General features: G+C 36.8%; 1 protein-coding gene across 3 annotated transcripts in view; it reads left to right on the top strand.

Annotated features, from left to right (window-relative positions):
* cpne5b (copine Vb) overlaps window positions 1-16,368 on the top strand; it is a 172,922-nt gene that overhangs the window by 132,988 nt on the left and 23,566 nt on the right. For all 3 annotated transcript variants that reach the window (XM_036151206.1, XM_036151207.1, XM_036151208.1), the window contains 5 exons: window positions 1,345-1,386; window positions 1,588-1,663; window positions 4,534-4,587; window positions 5,185-5,246; window positions 9,877-9,923. In XM_036151206.1, the coding sequence (XP_036007099.1) occupies window positions 1,345-1,386; window positions 1,588-1,663; window positions 4,534-4,587; window positions 5,185-5,246; window positions 9,877-9,923 (281 nt within the window). The remainder of the gene's footprint in view (window positions 1-1,344; window positions 1,387-1,587; window positions 1,664-4,533; window positions 4,588-5,184; window positions 5,247-9,876; window positions 9,924-16,368) is intronic.

The following is a 16,368-nucleotide window of genomic DNA, read 5'->3' as shown; positions in this document are numbered from 1 at the left end:
TGGTGCAATGCGCGATCTTCAATTACAAAAAAACAAACAAAAAACACAATAAACAAACGTCCTGTTTGTTTATTGTGTTTTTTGTTTGTTTTTTGTTTGTGGTGTTGCACGTGGAGGCCACAGACATTTTATCCCGCCTTAATTTTTTCAGCAGATTGGATATTTTTTCAGTTTTACTTTCTCTGGTGACTTTAGATGAAGCCCTCTGGGTTGATAATTTTCATCAACTGATGGGACATCCTTTTTGTTTTCCCAACACTGTATTAAAATTCTCCACATCTTTATCCTTTGAATTGTATGATGGGGTTCTCGCCATTTTTTTCACTAACGGTCACCTCTGATACCGCCACAGAACAGCAGTGTTTGTAGTAAGATTAAAATACTCAACTGGACTATACTTCCTGCTTAGTTTACGTCTAAGGCAACTGGTTGAGCTGGATTTTATTGAGGCATATCAGGGTAAAGGGGGCTGAATACAAATCCACAGCCCACTTTTTACATTTAATTTTGTAAAACTAGGTGTTGCAGAGCAGGTTCAACAAAAAGTCAAGTAACTCAAATTAATCGAGAATATTTATTGTTAGAAAAATGTATCACATAAAGCTCTAGTTGTTCCAACCACTACAATTCATATGATCCACAATGCCCTGAGAAATCAGTGGAGACCCTGACAGAATTATTAATAATGTATCACCGCATTAGCATGCAACAAACTTCAGCTAACACAGCAAACTTTAGGATTACCAAATAACTTTACACATGAATTACAGTCCCAGACATAAAGACTTGTGGCTCTAAATGATGGCTACTATAAAAATAGGGAGTTCTACCTAGAAGACACTTGTTTTTTTAAAGTAGTTACAATTTATTCAACTGAACTCAAAAAGAACAGGACACAGTAGATCTTAAACTAAAACATGAAAGTCAAATTTATTCTAAACACTTCATAAGACAAATTACTTAATAATCATTAAAACACAATGTATATATTTATATCATATATATGTTATATATTTTTTATACTTATATACATTTTGTTCAGCAATCACATTAAATCCCAATAAAAAAATTCAGTTAATGTGTTGTAATTTAACAAAATGGCATTATACGGGTTTGTAAGAAAGTAATTGTGTGCTACGTTGCTTAATTTGCTCAATTAAGCCATTTAAGCCATATTTGTATATCTTATTCTTTTTATATCTGTTATTAGTGACAAGTTTGCGAATAAATGGAATTTATGCTCTGTAAATACTCAATGATTAATGCTGTTGCAAAGGGAGCTCTCGTATTTTTTTAAGCATATATGTGCAAAGTTTTTCTGACTCGAGTGTTTTCTCTGCACAGAACAATCAAGGTGGAGGTGTATGACTGGGACCGAGACGGCAGGTGATTGAATATGCTTACTTACCACATTCACGTACAATTCTATGCAACAGCACAACACGTTTTGACATTCAAACAGTGCAAAAAGCCTCTCTGATCAACGTAAAAGATTCCCTTCTGGGGTTTTAGGTTTGTTTTCTCAACAACAACAAAATTCTCTGTGGTTTCTCTCTTTTCGTTTTGTTCTCACTTTCTCCTCCCCAGCCACGACTTCATTGGGGATTTCACAACCAGCTACAGAGAGCTAGCTCGAGGGCAGAGTCAGTTCAATGTGTACGAGGTGAGTCCTCTCACTGTTCCCACTGTTCAGCAACATGTCTGTTCGCTCCTCAGACACCCAATGCCAGTGTGGGAGAGTTCTCGATCCCGTAACTGATGTACTTGACACTTCCATAGCTTGACAACCATGTTACACAGTTTTCCACTGATGTTAATGGATTTTTTTTTCTTCATGAACATTTTCTACAACTGTAGAATAAAGCAATCAAACATAAAAGCAAACCTACTGACCAGAAAATGACTCACACTGAAAAATGTATGTTTTGGGCAAAAAATTTTTTGGAGCTTGTTCACATCTTAGCATTCATGGTTGTCTCTCCTCCTTCCTTGAGCTGCAATATATTGGATCAAACCTGATTTACTCTTCCCCCCCCTGTAATCAGTAGTGTGCTTACACGCATATAAATGGAACTATTAGTAGCAAGATGAAGGAAGATTAATAGAACAAGTCAGGGATTTATTTGATCCTTAAAATGATCAAATAAATCCTGAGTATTTTCTCAATGTACAGCTTAGTGTGCAATCTCGCTCCAATAATGTTGCATCTGTGAATCCCAGATTGAATAGCAGTGCATGAAAATGAAATAGCTGTACATAATGTTTATCCCAAGTTCCCATTTTTATTTTACTGAAAACAATTTATTGCAAAGTGTGAAGGTTTTAGAACCACAACTCTTTAAGCTGCGTTTAAAACGCTACCATTCAGAAAGAGGGGATATCTTTGATATACAATTAAAAGTCAGACTCTTGCCAATAATAAAGGATGTGTCAATGCCTACATGCCCCTGTGGTTTGGTGGCCTTCAGCAAAGGACAAATACCTGTCTTTTAGATGTCAGCTCCATTATGCTCTACGTTTGATTCTTCTTTACCTCCCAGGGAGACTGAAAGGCCCTTTGGTTTTTGCATCAGCAGATTGTTTGGTGTGTCAGACAAATTGCCATCCCTCCACGTTAAATTAGGGGCTGTCATTTTCACGCCTGGCAGCCATTGAGAATTGAGGTAATGAGCTCAGACGTCTTTGGTGTCTGAATTGGCATTTCTCTCTTGTTCATTCGTAAGAATGCAGCTAAACGTTAGTCTTGTGCATTAAACCTATTTCCCTTGACAATTCAGTTTTAGCTTGACATTCAGGTATGAATTTTCCGACTTTCATCATCTATCAGTATTTCTGAGTACGCACACACACACACATACATACATACATACATACATATATATATATATATATATATATATATATATATATATATATATATATATATATATATATATATATATATATATATATATATATATATATTAGGGCTGGGCAACGATTAAAATATTTAATCGCGATTAATCGCCCTGATTAATCGCGATTAATCGCGATTAATCGCATTGTATTTACAAACTCCAAGAATGAATTCAAAAGTAGTGTAAAGAGCACTTTTATTTTAATGTTCTGCTGCCATATGAACAAAAGTGTTGTAACATTTGTAGCACTTATTTTATACTGGATATTTTCAACCCATCTATTGAATTTAGTGCACTAGTTGATCTTTTCTTCATAAGAGAACAGCAAGCACTGCAGCCAAAATATGGCCTTTTTTGACCTGCTGTATAATAGCCAGTCCCTAAGCTTGATGTATCATGAAACTGTTGACCTTTTGGGTTTTGTGGTTTTTATTTTATTATTACAATTAAATAATAATAATAATAATTATTATTATAATAATAATAATGTTATGTTCAGTGTTTTTTCGCTAATCCACCTCTTATATATTTCAATCCTTATGTAATTTTGTCTGTGTTGTGTGCGCCTGCCTGTTGCTTTAATCCTATAAATTTCCCCGTCATGGGATAAAAAAAGGATTAGCTAATGTTATCTTATCTTAAATAACACTTTTTAATATATGTACTGGGTTCTTTCAAGGTCTTAATTACATGTTATGTGTGGGCTCCAGTAACATCCATCCATCCATCCATCCATCCACTGATCTACCTGGATGTTCCCTGGAGGACTGAAACGCCTCAGTCAGAGACGTCTGTCGGGGCAGTGAGAGAAGTTTCGTCTCCTCTCTCCGTTTCTGGGGCTCGACGTTTTCATGTTTTTTCACGTGCTTAGATAAATTTGTTGTGTTTCCACTGAAATGAACCGTCTTTTTACAAAACATACAGCTTAATTTAATTTACGGTATTAGAATAAAGCCAAACGGTGCAACTTCCCGTGTTCATGTTTTTTCGCTACTGCGGTCTCTCTCAGCTGTTTGTGTGTTAAGTTTGTGAGAGCTGAGTATATAATATAAGCATTGGCGCCGCTGAGCCAATGCTTATATTTACATTCAAAGGATGCGTTTTCAAGTGATAAAGTTCAACATATAGTCATGATATACCTTATTCTATTTGGACAATATCGACATAAAGCTTTTTGTTGAGCTTGATTTATGAATATAGCTGACTAAAAAACATATTAGCAAACATCAGGCTGTAATAATAAGGGGTCATTCCTCTAGTTCTGGTTACATTGTGTCCTCGTTGTGTCCTCTTTATGTTGTGGTGCTTTGTGTGCAACATTTCAAAGTTGCGTGCTGTTGCGTAGAGACTTGCACTTCTTATCTACAGGTTTCCAGCAACATTGAATGTATCCAGTTTTTTTACCTGCTGACTGGAATGCCAACAAAAAACAATTTTGGAAGTGCATGTTGCTGATTACTTACATTCATATAAGTGAAGGAAAACAACCTGTTTAATTTCAAGCCAGGGCAGAAAAGGGAAGAAGAAACTAAAAAGATACTTTGGATCACTCAATTCAGAACCTAGCATTGCCAATCAAGTTTTGATAAGTTGTTCAAGGATATTTCTTGTATCTAATCATGTTTAATCTTTTTAGGTGATAAATACAAAGAAGAAAATGAAGAAAAAGAAATATGTTAACTCAGGAACAGTGAGTATTGCTCCGGGAACAGATCATAAATAGAAGTTGACCCCTATTTCCTTTATTTTGAGAAAACTCTGTTTTGTTTGGTTGCTCCTTTTAAATTATCGTCCAACTGGTTATTTTTGAAAGAAGAACATTTTCTGCATTGTGGGGGGAAAAAAACGAGATGAAAGGGCTGATTTGCTCAGCTGTGTTATTGCATGGAAAACATGATGGTAAGGCAGATTGAAAGAAAAGAAATGGAAAGAAAAAATTATGGTGAAATATCTGACTGGCTGTGGGGGAAAAAAACATAAAATTGATGAAAACTTGAAAGACATCAGAAAGATGAGTGACACGAACAACCAACTCAGACACCACTTTTCACACAGCTTAGTCAAAAGTGTCTGCTAGAGTGAGTAATGCATACAAATGCATCCCATCTACTCTTCAAACCTGTCCTTTGGCATTGCAAATAATTCAATTATTTGAAAAGGCAGTTTGCTTTCATCCTTATTCGAAGGGCTGATTTGAGTCAATATGTGGAGGCGTAGGATGTGTTAGGAGGAAAACATCAATGCCAATAGGTTTAATCAATTCTTTCTCCTTCTTTTTGACTCACAGGTGACCCTACTCTCATTCTCTGTTGAGTCAGAGTTCACCTTCCTAGATTACATCAAAGGAGGGTGAGTGGAGTTGACTATTTGCACATTAGAAAAAAAAAACCATCAAATGGCCATTTTCTTTTCCTGGTGTTGCCCATGACAGGAAAAAGATATCCAGATAATTACTTTGCGGATTTGTCCACATCTCTCTCTGCACAGAGGAGCAACATGAGATGTATTCTCACACCTTGACGTACTCTTGAGAGTAGTGACAAGGCTTTATGCTGCTGTACTCACAATATTTTATCTGACGCCAAAGCATGGGGGATAAGACTTTTATGTGCTAAGAATTTTAAGCAGTTTTATTACGCTATTTATATGTACTATTAACATGTATACATTAAAATGTCAAAGAAATTCAAATAAATTAAGGCACATTTTAGCAACTCTTACACATGCCTGTGATAGTCTTTAGAAGGGTTATAATCTGTATTTACACATCATGTCATACAGGATTTTCCTGATCAGATAGAGACGATAAGTCAGTGGTTCCCAAAGATTTCTAGGTGGGTCCCCGTGTGATTTAAAAGAACGTTATATATATATAAGTTATATATAACATAGGGCTGGGCAACGATTAAAATATTTAATCGCGATTAATCGCCCTGATTAATCGCGATTAATCAGGGCGATTAATCAGGGCGATTAATCGCATTGTATTTACAAACTCCAAGAATGAATTCAAAAGTAGTGTAAAGAGCACTTTTATTTTAATGTTCTGCTGCCATATGAACAAAAGTGTTGTAACATTTGTAGCACTTATTTTATACTTGATATTTTCAACCCATCTATTGAATTTAGTGCACTAGTTGATCTTTTCTTCATAAGAGAACAGCAAGCACTGCAGCCAAAATATGGCCTTTTTTGACCTGCTGTATATTAGCCAGTCCCTAAGCTTGATGTATCATGAAACTGTTGACCTTTTGGGTTTTGTGGTTTTTATTTTATTATTACAATTAAATAATAATAATAATAATAATAATAATGTTATGTTCAGTGTTTTTTCGCTAATCCACCTCTTATATATTTCAATCCTTATGTAATTTTATCTGTGTTGTGTGCACCTGCCTGTTGCTTTAATCCTATAAATTTCCCCGTCGTGGGATAAAAAAAAGGATTAGCTAATGTTATCTTATCTTAAATAACACTTTTTAATATATGTACTGGGTTCTTTCAAGGTCTTAATTACATGTTATGTGTGGGCTCCAGTAACATCCATCCATCCATCCATCCATCCACTGATCTACCTGGATGTTCCCTGGAGGACTGAAACGCCTCAGTCAGAGACGTCTGTCGGGGCAATGAGAGAAGTTTCGTCTCCTCTCTCCGTTTCTGGGGCTCGACGTTTTCATGTTTTTTCACGTGCTTAGATAAATTTGTTGTGCTTCCACTGAAATGAACCGGCTTTTTACAAAACATACAGCTTGATTTCATTTACGGTATTAAAATAAAGCCGAACGGTGCTACTTCCCGTGCTCATGTTTTTTCGCTGCTGCGGTCTCTCTCAGCTGTTTCTTTGTTAAGTTTGTGTAGGAGCTGAGTGCGCGGGCCAGGCTGAGCCTGCGTGCTGATTGGCTGGCGCCGCTGAGCCATGTACGAGAGGGGAGGGGGAGCGGGAGAGTGCTGCCGTGTGCCTGCTGACTGACACTGACTGAAAGCATGTGAGCAACATGCGTTAATGCGCGATAAAATAAATATCGCCGTTAATAGTCTAATGAATTAACGCGAAATTAACGCGTTAACTTGCCCAGCCCTAATATAACAATAAATTAAAATGCAATCTTCTTTAAATCACAAACTAAATTTAACTGTTTATTTTACGGTGTAATTGAATTCGACATTGGCATCAATATATCTTTTAAGTAACCGAAAATTTGGCATTTTTCCAGTCTATTTCTACCATGCCCCCCACGCAATTATGCAAGATTGCAATAAGATTAAAAGAGATTAGATCTGTTTTGTATGAAATTACTACATGCGCCTATTGAAATATTGTGTACTTGCCTAGTGTTTTTATGGAATGTGACGGTGCGCGTCTTTATGCGGAGGCAAATTGATGCAGGATTTAGCGGATTGCCGGTTTGATCCCCCGCTCCGGTTGTTGTGTCCTTGCGGCAAGACACTTCACCCAAATTGCCTGCTGGCAGTGGTCAGAGGGCCCGCGGCGCCGATGTATGGCAGCCTTCCTTCTGTCAGTCGGCCTCAGGCAGCTGTGGCTACTAACATATTGTACCAGCATCAGGGTGTGAATCTGTGTGTGAATGATTGTCGTGCGAGCCATTTACCATGATAGAAAAATATTCCAGCATTGCCTTCCACATCTTATGCTTGAACATGAGTAATTTAATGTCCCACTTGGCCAAGCTGCCCTACATGTTTTGGACTTAGTGAAACGTTCAATGGTCCAACAAAGCTTTATATACTGCAGATATGGCGTGCTGTGAGAAATCTTACCCCTCACTCAGACTGAAAATAGGTGCATTTGTCCTGTGTCAGTAAAAACCTCTAAATTTCAGAGTGTTGTCACCACAACCTGACAGCAGTTATGTGGAGCATTCATTGAACAGAAAAAGATCTTTCGTGTACAATCAGCCAGTCACCGTTCGGCTCTGATCAATTAGAAAATCGTGCGAATCAAGCCTGTTTTATCTGTGCATCTCTAATTGTTTGGGGGGGGGGGGAGTGATCTGAGAAACTGTCAGACACCGTGACCCATTTCAAAATTTTTCCATCTAACTTCCAGGCTTTTTTGCTCTCACAGGAATTCATTTTAATACGAAATAAAAGGAAATATATTTGCGTATTTCAATACGTATGTGTTAAGAATATTGAAATGCTCTTTAATTTAATCTTACCATCTTGTCGTTCATTTTTATCTGTATTACATGTATTTCTTGGTTCAAAGCAGGTTCTGTCACTCACTGATATTAAAGTTTCACCTATATGTGTAGTTTGACGAGTTAAAGCTTAACTCTCTTCACGGGGGATAACAGCCCTTGAACCTCAGTTTAGTTCTTAGCACCGAAGGTTGACATGTGCATTTCAAGTATTTCTCAGGTAAAGTGCTGCTTTCCAGGCAGACCGGCCCGCGCTTTGATCTCAGCTGTCTCTTCACAGCAGGGAAGCTGTCACAGGTTTTTATGTCCTGTGGCTGAACTGACAACTGTGACAGATTTTGCTGACAGCTCTCGGCTTCGGCTGATTTATGATACAATAATCTTAAGGTTTAGTGACCTGACTTCAAAAAATATCATCAGTCCGCCCCCTAACTTTAACCTGGCACTTAAATATTAGCGAGCCAGTTGTTGCGTCAGACAGCAAAAATTTTCTTCACAAGCTGTAAGCTTATTTGTAATGATAATTAAAGCTGATGCTTTTAATTGTTTTGTGATAAGTAAGGTGGTCATCAAAGACTCAGAATAATTTATAACATTCAGAAAATAATAACAAATAAGTCCAAAATCTCAATTTAGTCTGAGGTGAAGCAAAGTGTCATGAAGCTGTTGATTTTTCTGTCGTACCCTTAACAGAAGAGGGACATTCAATGGATTAGGACACGATGCCTGGAATGTAATGAGGAGACATCTCTCTGTATTGATTATCATTCAGAGTCCTCTCGTCACCTGAATCATTTGGATGACATTACCTATTACCAGCAAAGAATTTTGATTAGATTGAAGTAGGGTCTTAAAATGGAAAAGAAAAACTGTCTTAACACATTAATTCTAATCTATTGAAAATGGTTCCATTTTGGGGGGAAAAAATAAATAAAAAAATTCTGTGATAGGACACCCTTAAAAATCGCAAAGAGAAGAAAATAAACAAAAAATATAATTTACCAAGTTTAAAATACATGAAGTTAAAACTCTAAAAACCTCTACAAAAGATTTTATAAAGTCACCTTTAGTTCAAAAGGTGAATAAAGGAAGATCATTTTGAAGAAAAAAAGAGAATCAAAGAGAATACATGTTATTTCTTATTACAGATTAACCGTTTGCGAACCTTATTCAGAAAAAAAGTGAATTAATTAATAAAATTAACTTTAATTATGTTGGCACGGTCGGGCTGCGGAACATTATGGTCCTCTCGCCGAGCTGAAAGGTTAATGGGAATCGTTAACACATTCATTTTACCATCATTCTTTTACTGTTCTCTCTGGTGACTTTTCTAGATAACGAGAGGCTGTCATTCAAGCCCCTTAAGGCCTAATTTTGTCGTAAATTAGCTAGACGTAGAAGGGAGCGCTTCGTCAGCAGGGAAAATTGGATTATGATTTGCTCTTAAGTGCTCCATCAGTCTAATAGCTTGTTACTAGGCTTGGTCTCTCAGAGACAGCCCAGGCCTCTCATTGAGAAGGTGAAAGTCAGATACCTTGGATATCATGTCCGAATTTTTAATTGGCAACTGAATGGTTGCTCTTTGTGCTCTAATAGTGTTGTTATGGGTTTGCAAAATGTTAATAGCAATATTAAGTCCTATAGAATGAAAGTACAGCTGTATTCTGAGATTTGTATAAAGCCCTTTCATGTGCTTTGAGGATTTTTTTCATTATATTGTGTCACAGATTGTGTGAGTGAGACCACCTTAATTATTAATATAGCTGGCTGCTCCCTGTCGTTGACTCCTTTTTTTGTGTGTGTGTCTCTTCCAGGACACAGATCAATTTCACTGTGGCCATTGATTTCACAGCATCTAATGGTGAGTTCAAAGTGTGTGTTAGGAGAGGAGGGCAGGATTAAATTGGTGAGGGTGTCTGACTGTGACATGTTCAGTTTTAGAATCAATCTCAGAAACAGACAGTGCTTTCATGCATACTGTACACAATCACTGATCAGTAAGCTTAAACTCCCTTCTAGGGAGTTCCTCCTGCTAAATGCTCTGCTAGTCTGCTTATTGCTGGCCTAGTGGTTAGAGACCTGAGCACTTATATCCTGGAGAGGCTGCATGTTCCCAGGTTTGAATCCTACAGACTCCCACTCTGGGTCCCTTAGCAAGACCCCTAGCCCAAAAATGGAGCCCACTGCTCTTAAGGGATAGGTTGGATGTACAAGACAGATTTAATTGGAATGTATAAAGTTGCAGTCAGAAATAAAGATAATTATTAGAGATGGAAATTGTGTTGCAATGTTTGACCCTTCTAATTCATTTTACCATTCATATCAGGGTTTTTTTCTCAAAAAAAAAAAAATATAGATGTAAAAAAATGTCCTCTATTAATAATAAGTACTATTAAATAATACATACATTTCAACCCTTTAACTATGAAAATGTACACCACTCAAAAACCCTGTCATTTTAGACATAATAGTGATTGATCCTACAGAATGAGATTGGTAAATGAATTGATCTGTTAAAATGATAAATAATACTGCCGATGCACAAAAACAAGCAGGATGCCTGCATGGAGGAGGAGTTTTGGTGAGTGACGTGATGGTGATGCTGAAGAGGTTTTTGTTTTCTATTTGAACTTCAGACATAAATGACTGGGTGCTTTCCTTCCTGGGGTGTTTTTGAACGGGGCCCTTAACCCACCCTGCATGTCACTGTCAATAGAACAGTATGCAGGGAGGAAAGACAAAAAAGACCTCAATGGTTTGACTTTCAGCCTTCTTTCCACATAAACAACTAATTGTTTGCCACTATGCTAAGTACACATCGAATTTTAGCAACACAAAACTAACTTGTTGCTGTTGACTGAAAGGATGGATTTTACATTGTCCAACAGTGCATTAAAGTATTTTATGTGTAAAGTTTGTGTTTTTAATATACTTGATGATGTTTGAACTGGTGAATATTCATTCATCTGTGCACACTTAACATGGCTGGCACATCAGTTGAACAGGCTTTATTTACAGATTAATTAACTCAGTCTATGCAGCTTTGAACATTCAGTCTGGGATTGTTGGCAGTCAGTAAGTATAGAAAAAAAAATGAGTGCCATAATGGCAACTTTCTTATTTTTACACAGCAGCACACTGGTTTTCATGCAGCTGATACCCACAAAAAAATGTGTTTTGAGATATGTCAAATTACATCACAAAATACGAATCAGCCTGATTCAATGGGTGATTTTTTTTTTTACCTTTTCCAAGAGCTAAGTATGGTTCCTGAACAGGATGACCCTCTGTCTCACGATAAAATGTTTGGGTTACAGTTACATTGTGGGTTTTTACCAGACAGGTGTCCTGTAGTTGCATCCCCCATTGTCTCAGTCATTTCACCCCAAAGACAAGGCTTCATTTTTCTAATGTTTGTGCTAAGCAGACATCTGAGGACTCTAGACATAGCAAGCTAAAAGGAAATATTTACCTGTGCCCATATTCACAAAGATCCTCAGAGTCCTCTCAGAGAGCTCCTATCTTAGCCTGAAAATTCCTACCAAGGAGTCTTAGCTTTAGTGTGATTCAGATCACTTCTGAGAGCTTCTCTGAGTAAGAAAAAGACAGAAATATTTATCTTAGTGTGGTTGAACTCGTTGCTAGGTGTGACACTGTCTTCTAAGAGCTGTGATTAGTTGATGGTACAGGAAAAAAAATGCAACACAAATGCGCACCCAGTAATCAAAGGAGAGAAATTAACCAATTGCAGCAATCACAAGCGAGGAGATAGCATCACATAATCAAACTTCTAGATTACCATTTAAGCTACTGACATTATCAGGCAATACAGAGAATACTTTCTCACCTCTTTGATATTTTTTGTAAATTTCTCCTTATTATTCATGATTATTCAATATTTTTCCTATTATTTATTTAACCTTGATATAATTATATTACTAGAGCCGCATCTTTAACCTGTCAGGCCACTGAAAATAATAAATTTTCCTCTATGGGGATGATAAACCTTGTCTTATCTCCATGTTAATATTTGTATAATTTTTAAAGATGCTTATGTGCTCATATCCTCCACTGTTTAGATGGTGGATCAGCCAATCAGCTCTCTCTGTTTCACCAATTTCACTGCTGAAGACACTCTTAGGCCCACTGAAAGGCGTCTACACTACTCCTAACATTTTTCCACTTTATGAGCTCCCTTAGGGCCTAAGGTGCTTTGTGAATAACTTTTATCTTACTGAGGTAAAATTCTAAGAAAAATCTTAGAATTCAAGAAAACATGAGATTTTTCCTAAAATGACATCAGTAAGAGCTACTTTATATCTTTGGATTCTTTGTGAATAATGGCACAGGTCTCATTACATACTCTGCTTTTTTCCATAGACATTGAATACTCTCCCACATAGACACAACGGTATCCTCTCAATAGCAGAGAATATCTATAGTCGTGTAATAGAATTACATCGATCAAAATGATTTACAATTAATCTTTTATCATAAAAATTTCTGAATTCATCTCTTATTGTATGTAAAGTATTTAATATTCCCAACGTATTGCTTTTTGCTTTGATACATGAATGTTTGAATGAAAGGAGCTGATGTATCTGTCTACACTTGTGTCCTAAAGAGAGTTTTAAACACACTCAAACCATTTCCCATCACCGCTACACAAGGGCGTAATTTGTGGGGGGTTAGGGGGTTATGACCGCCAAAAAAATTGGATCTAGTCAATATAACCCCCTGCCCCCAAAATTAATGTCATTGATATTTACAAAGGTATTTTCATTTGCTATCTCAATATCATCTGATATAGTAACCCAACCCCCACTGCCTAAACTTGGTATCACCCGACCTACCCGCTTTCTCAACCTAGAGTTCACTGCTGTACTGTGAACGCCATTGCTGGTGAGAGTGGATATAAAGATGAAAAGAGCACCAAAAAGCACGCCTGTACACGCACACCTGTCCACACACGGACACACTGAATTTCACCACAGGTGCATGCATTTTGGCTAGTTAGCTCCGAGATACAGTTGTACACAGGTACGTCAATAAACCCGTGACTGTCCACCACACCTAACACGACAATGACTCATTGATGATGAGTGAGAAAACAAAAAAAAAGGTACGTCCGATGCATGTGGCACCGTGAATGCAAAACTACGAGCACAACTAGAGGTGGACTGGAAATGTGTCAATTCTGGAGAAGACCAGAACGGCTGAGTCCATTGCTGTCAGCCTGCCTTGATCGTTACCTGGAAAGTTGCACAGATCGCCTTTAACAGGGCTACACTAGGGGAGACAGGCAGACAGCTCATAAGAACAGCCGCAAAGTCAAGGGAGAGTGAGAGATTGGTGCGTGTGGCTCATAGGAACAGGTGGAAGCCGAGCAGCATAAGGCAGGCTGAAGTAAGGGGTAAAACGTGGATGCTAACTCTGTCAGATATAATTGTAAGCTACTGAAAATCCCTTATATTCACCCAAAAAGACATGAAGTGGAGGTGTACTCTAAGCATCTTCAGGATCATGATGAGGGGCGGAGAGCAGAGGGACTTTTATTTGAGACTGAGCTACAGTTTAAGGTAAATGGCCTGGCTGACAGTGATAGAACATATAAATCAGTCTGTGAGCTTCTAGATGGATTTGCATAATGATGTCAAATATCTGCTCATTTACTTCTGTCAAAAACAAAGTACCTTATCCTAAAGTTGCCAAACACATTAAAAGGTCCTTTTGATCATCCCATTGTGTTTCAATGCAGCAGCCAATTCTACAGTCCAGTTCTACATGTAGAGAAAAAAAAAGTGTAGCTCAATAAACTGAGCAAACATAACAAAAGTGCAAAAGTAAGCTTCCTTCTTTTCTTTCATCTGTGCTGATCCTAAACATAAATGTCTGGGCTTTTTAAAGGTGCAGAAGAAATAAAATAAATCACAGAAATGAAGTACAAGTGCATCATTAAGTAGTTAAGTGTTCTATTTCCTTGAATAATACATGTAACATGTAATATTATATAAACAACTCATTCAACAACAAGAATACGGTTTACCTCAAGTTAAAACATACATGCCATTTTATGTATTCAATTATTAGTAACTGTAATATTAGTATTTATAACAAAATAAAAGATGAGTGTTTAAGAAAGGTCCAGGAAGAGGCTCTATGTTATATTTTAAACACATCAAGTTAAAACCTTATTCTTCATAGAAAGCTTTTTATAGCAAAGATTACATTAAAGAACACTGGAGATAGGCACAAGCAACCCCCGCGACCCCATGAGGGATTAAGCGGGTCAGAAAATGGATGGATGGATTACATTAAAGACTCAAATGTTCAAATAAGAACCACAGACTGTGTTGTAAAAAAAAAAAAAGTATTATTATTTGTTATGTTTGACAGGGCGAATTGAAATAGTTATTTCCTAAGAATCCAAAGGGCTGGTAAGATGTGATAAAACAAAACAGGTTCCCAAAGGAAGGAACATATTTTAAAGAATAAATTATAATCGAATGATTGCAAGGTTTTCAACATAATTAAGACATATTAAGATAAATCTTACCATTTTACTAAGATTTTAGAAAATCAACGTATTGTTATCTTTTGGGATGGATTAGCTGGACCAAAATGTGAGCCAGACCTGTCAAAATGAGAATAAAAGTTTATGAAAAATCAAGGCACTTTCAAGGATACTGAACATGGAAGTTTGCTTTTTTATTTAGATGTTTTTTTTTTGTTCAGAACCAAGGAGCAACCTGCCCTCCAGCCTGTAACATTGCATTTTTGATGTGTTGAGTGTTTCCATTAACTGTCCACAAGACATTTGCGTGTGTAGTTCTTTTTACATCAAAAGAGTGATGCAAGAATTAAGCTTGAATGTTTTTGACTTTTTTCATAAATGATGGCTGCACACACAAAATTAAATGAGTGGAAGGCACTGCAGTCTTGCAAGATCTCTAACACAGAAATTTAGTGGCTAAGTACACATGTGCAACTACATTAACTTTCCTGCCATCATTGGATAAATGCAAACTTATTTCATGATTTACAATGTCATGTTTTCATGTCAGCATAATTGCTGAAAATGACAGGCAGGGTTTTTGTCCACTCTTGTCTAAATACTTTCTACTTTTAGAATAAAAAGTTGAAAAAATACGTGTTTCATTAACTGTTGAACTGATGTGAAACAGAAAATGTTTAAAGTAAATATAAAGAAAATAAATTTACAATAAAAGCATTACATTTATCTGTAATACAGGAACGTCAAATTAGCCTGAATCCTTTTACTAAAGTAAATGATTAAATAAATACATAAATAGAATGACAGTTTAACCAAACCCCCCCCCCCCCCCCCCCCCCACCCACATCCCCAATGGTAGACCCAAAGTTACACCCCTTGTCACTATACTAAAGCTGAATTGAAATTTCCTGTACAGCGGGTAGCAGTGAGACCTGTCAATGGAGGTAAGCAAACCAGGATCCTAAATATGACAAGCAGTAATTAGTGGGAAAAGGAACGGATGAGTATTGTAAATTAAAATGGAACAGCGGTGAGGGGAGCCTCGCTCTGAGGGAACTAATAGAAGGAGATGACTTAATTCAAAAAGCAACACAATGAAAACACAGAGACAATGGAGAAGATGAAATGACCGAACCAAGCATAACCCACTCACTCTGAATTGCAAAAACAATACAACAAATCCAAACACAAAGAAAATTCAAAATGTATAACCCAAAGCTCAAAGTCCTACTGATTCCTACAATTACATTGTGGTTCTACTGAATATTTTAATAAATAAATACTAATTTAGAAAATATATCAATACATAGATAAAGGCAGTTAAATGGTAGAAAATAAGACAGAAATCTTGGCCCAGATTTGTCAGATTAAAAATAAAGCTCTAATTCATGATGTTAGAGTTAATAATCTGCTGCTGTATGTTTAACATATCTTTGTATTTCTTATTAAAAAACAGATACAAAAACATAACGAATGTTAAAGGGAAAACATTCAGTTTCTCTTGCTTTGACATTCTAAGTTATATACTGATTTAATGTTTCATATTGAATGAATTACATTACAGAGCTCGACCAATCACATTTATGCAGTGTCAGATACAAATGACAAAAAGGGGCAAAACTTGTCATCTACATTCTGAGCGGTTTAAATGACACATATCTGAAATACTCTGCTATTAACACCTAATATCATAACAAAGATCATTAATTGGTCAGGGACCGTGACTGGTCAACAAGGGCGTAACCATCCTCTCAGAAGTGTGTGTGGGGGGGCTTTTTAAAAGCCTATTTAG

The sequence above is a fragment of the Fundulus heteroclitus genome, chromosome 20, assembly GCF_011125445.2.
Source record: "Fundulus heteroclitus isolate FHET01 chromosome 20, MU-UCD_Fhet_4.1, whole genome shotgun sequence".
Taxonomy (NCBI): domain Eukaryota; kingdom Metazoa; phylum Chordata; class Actinopteri; order Cyprinodontiformes; family Fundulidae; genus Fundulus; species Fundulus heteroclitus.
This window is presented reverse-complemented; position numbering and strand designations above follow the sequence as displayed.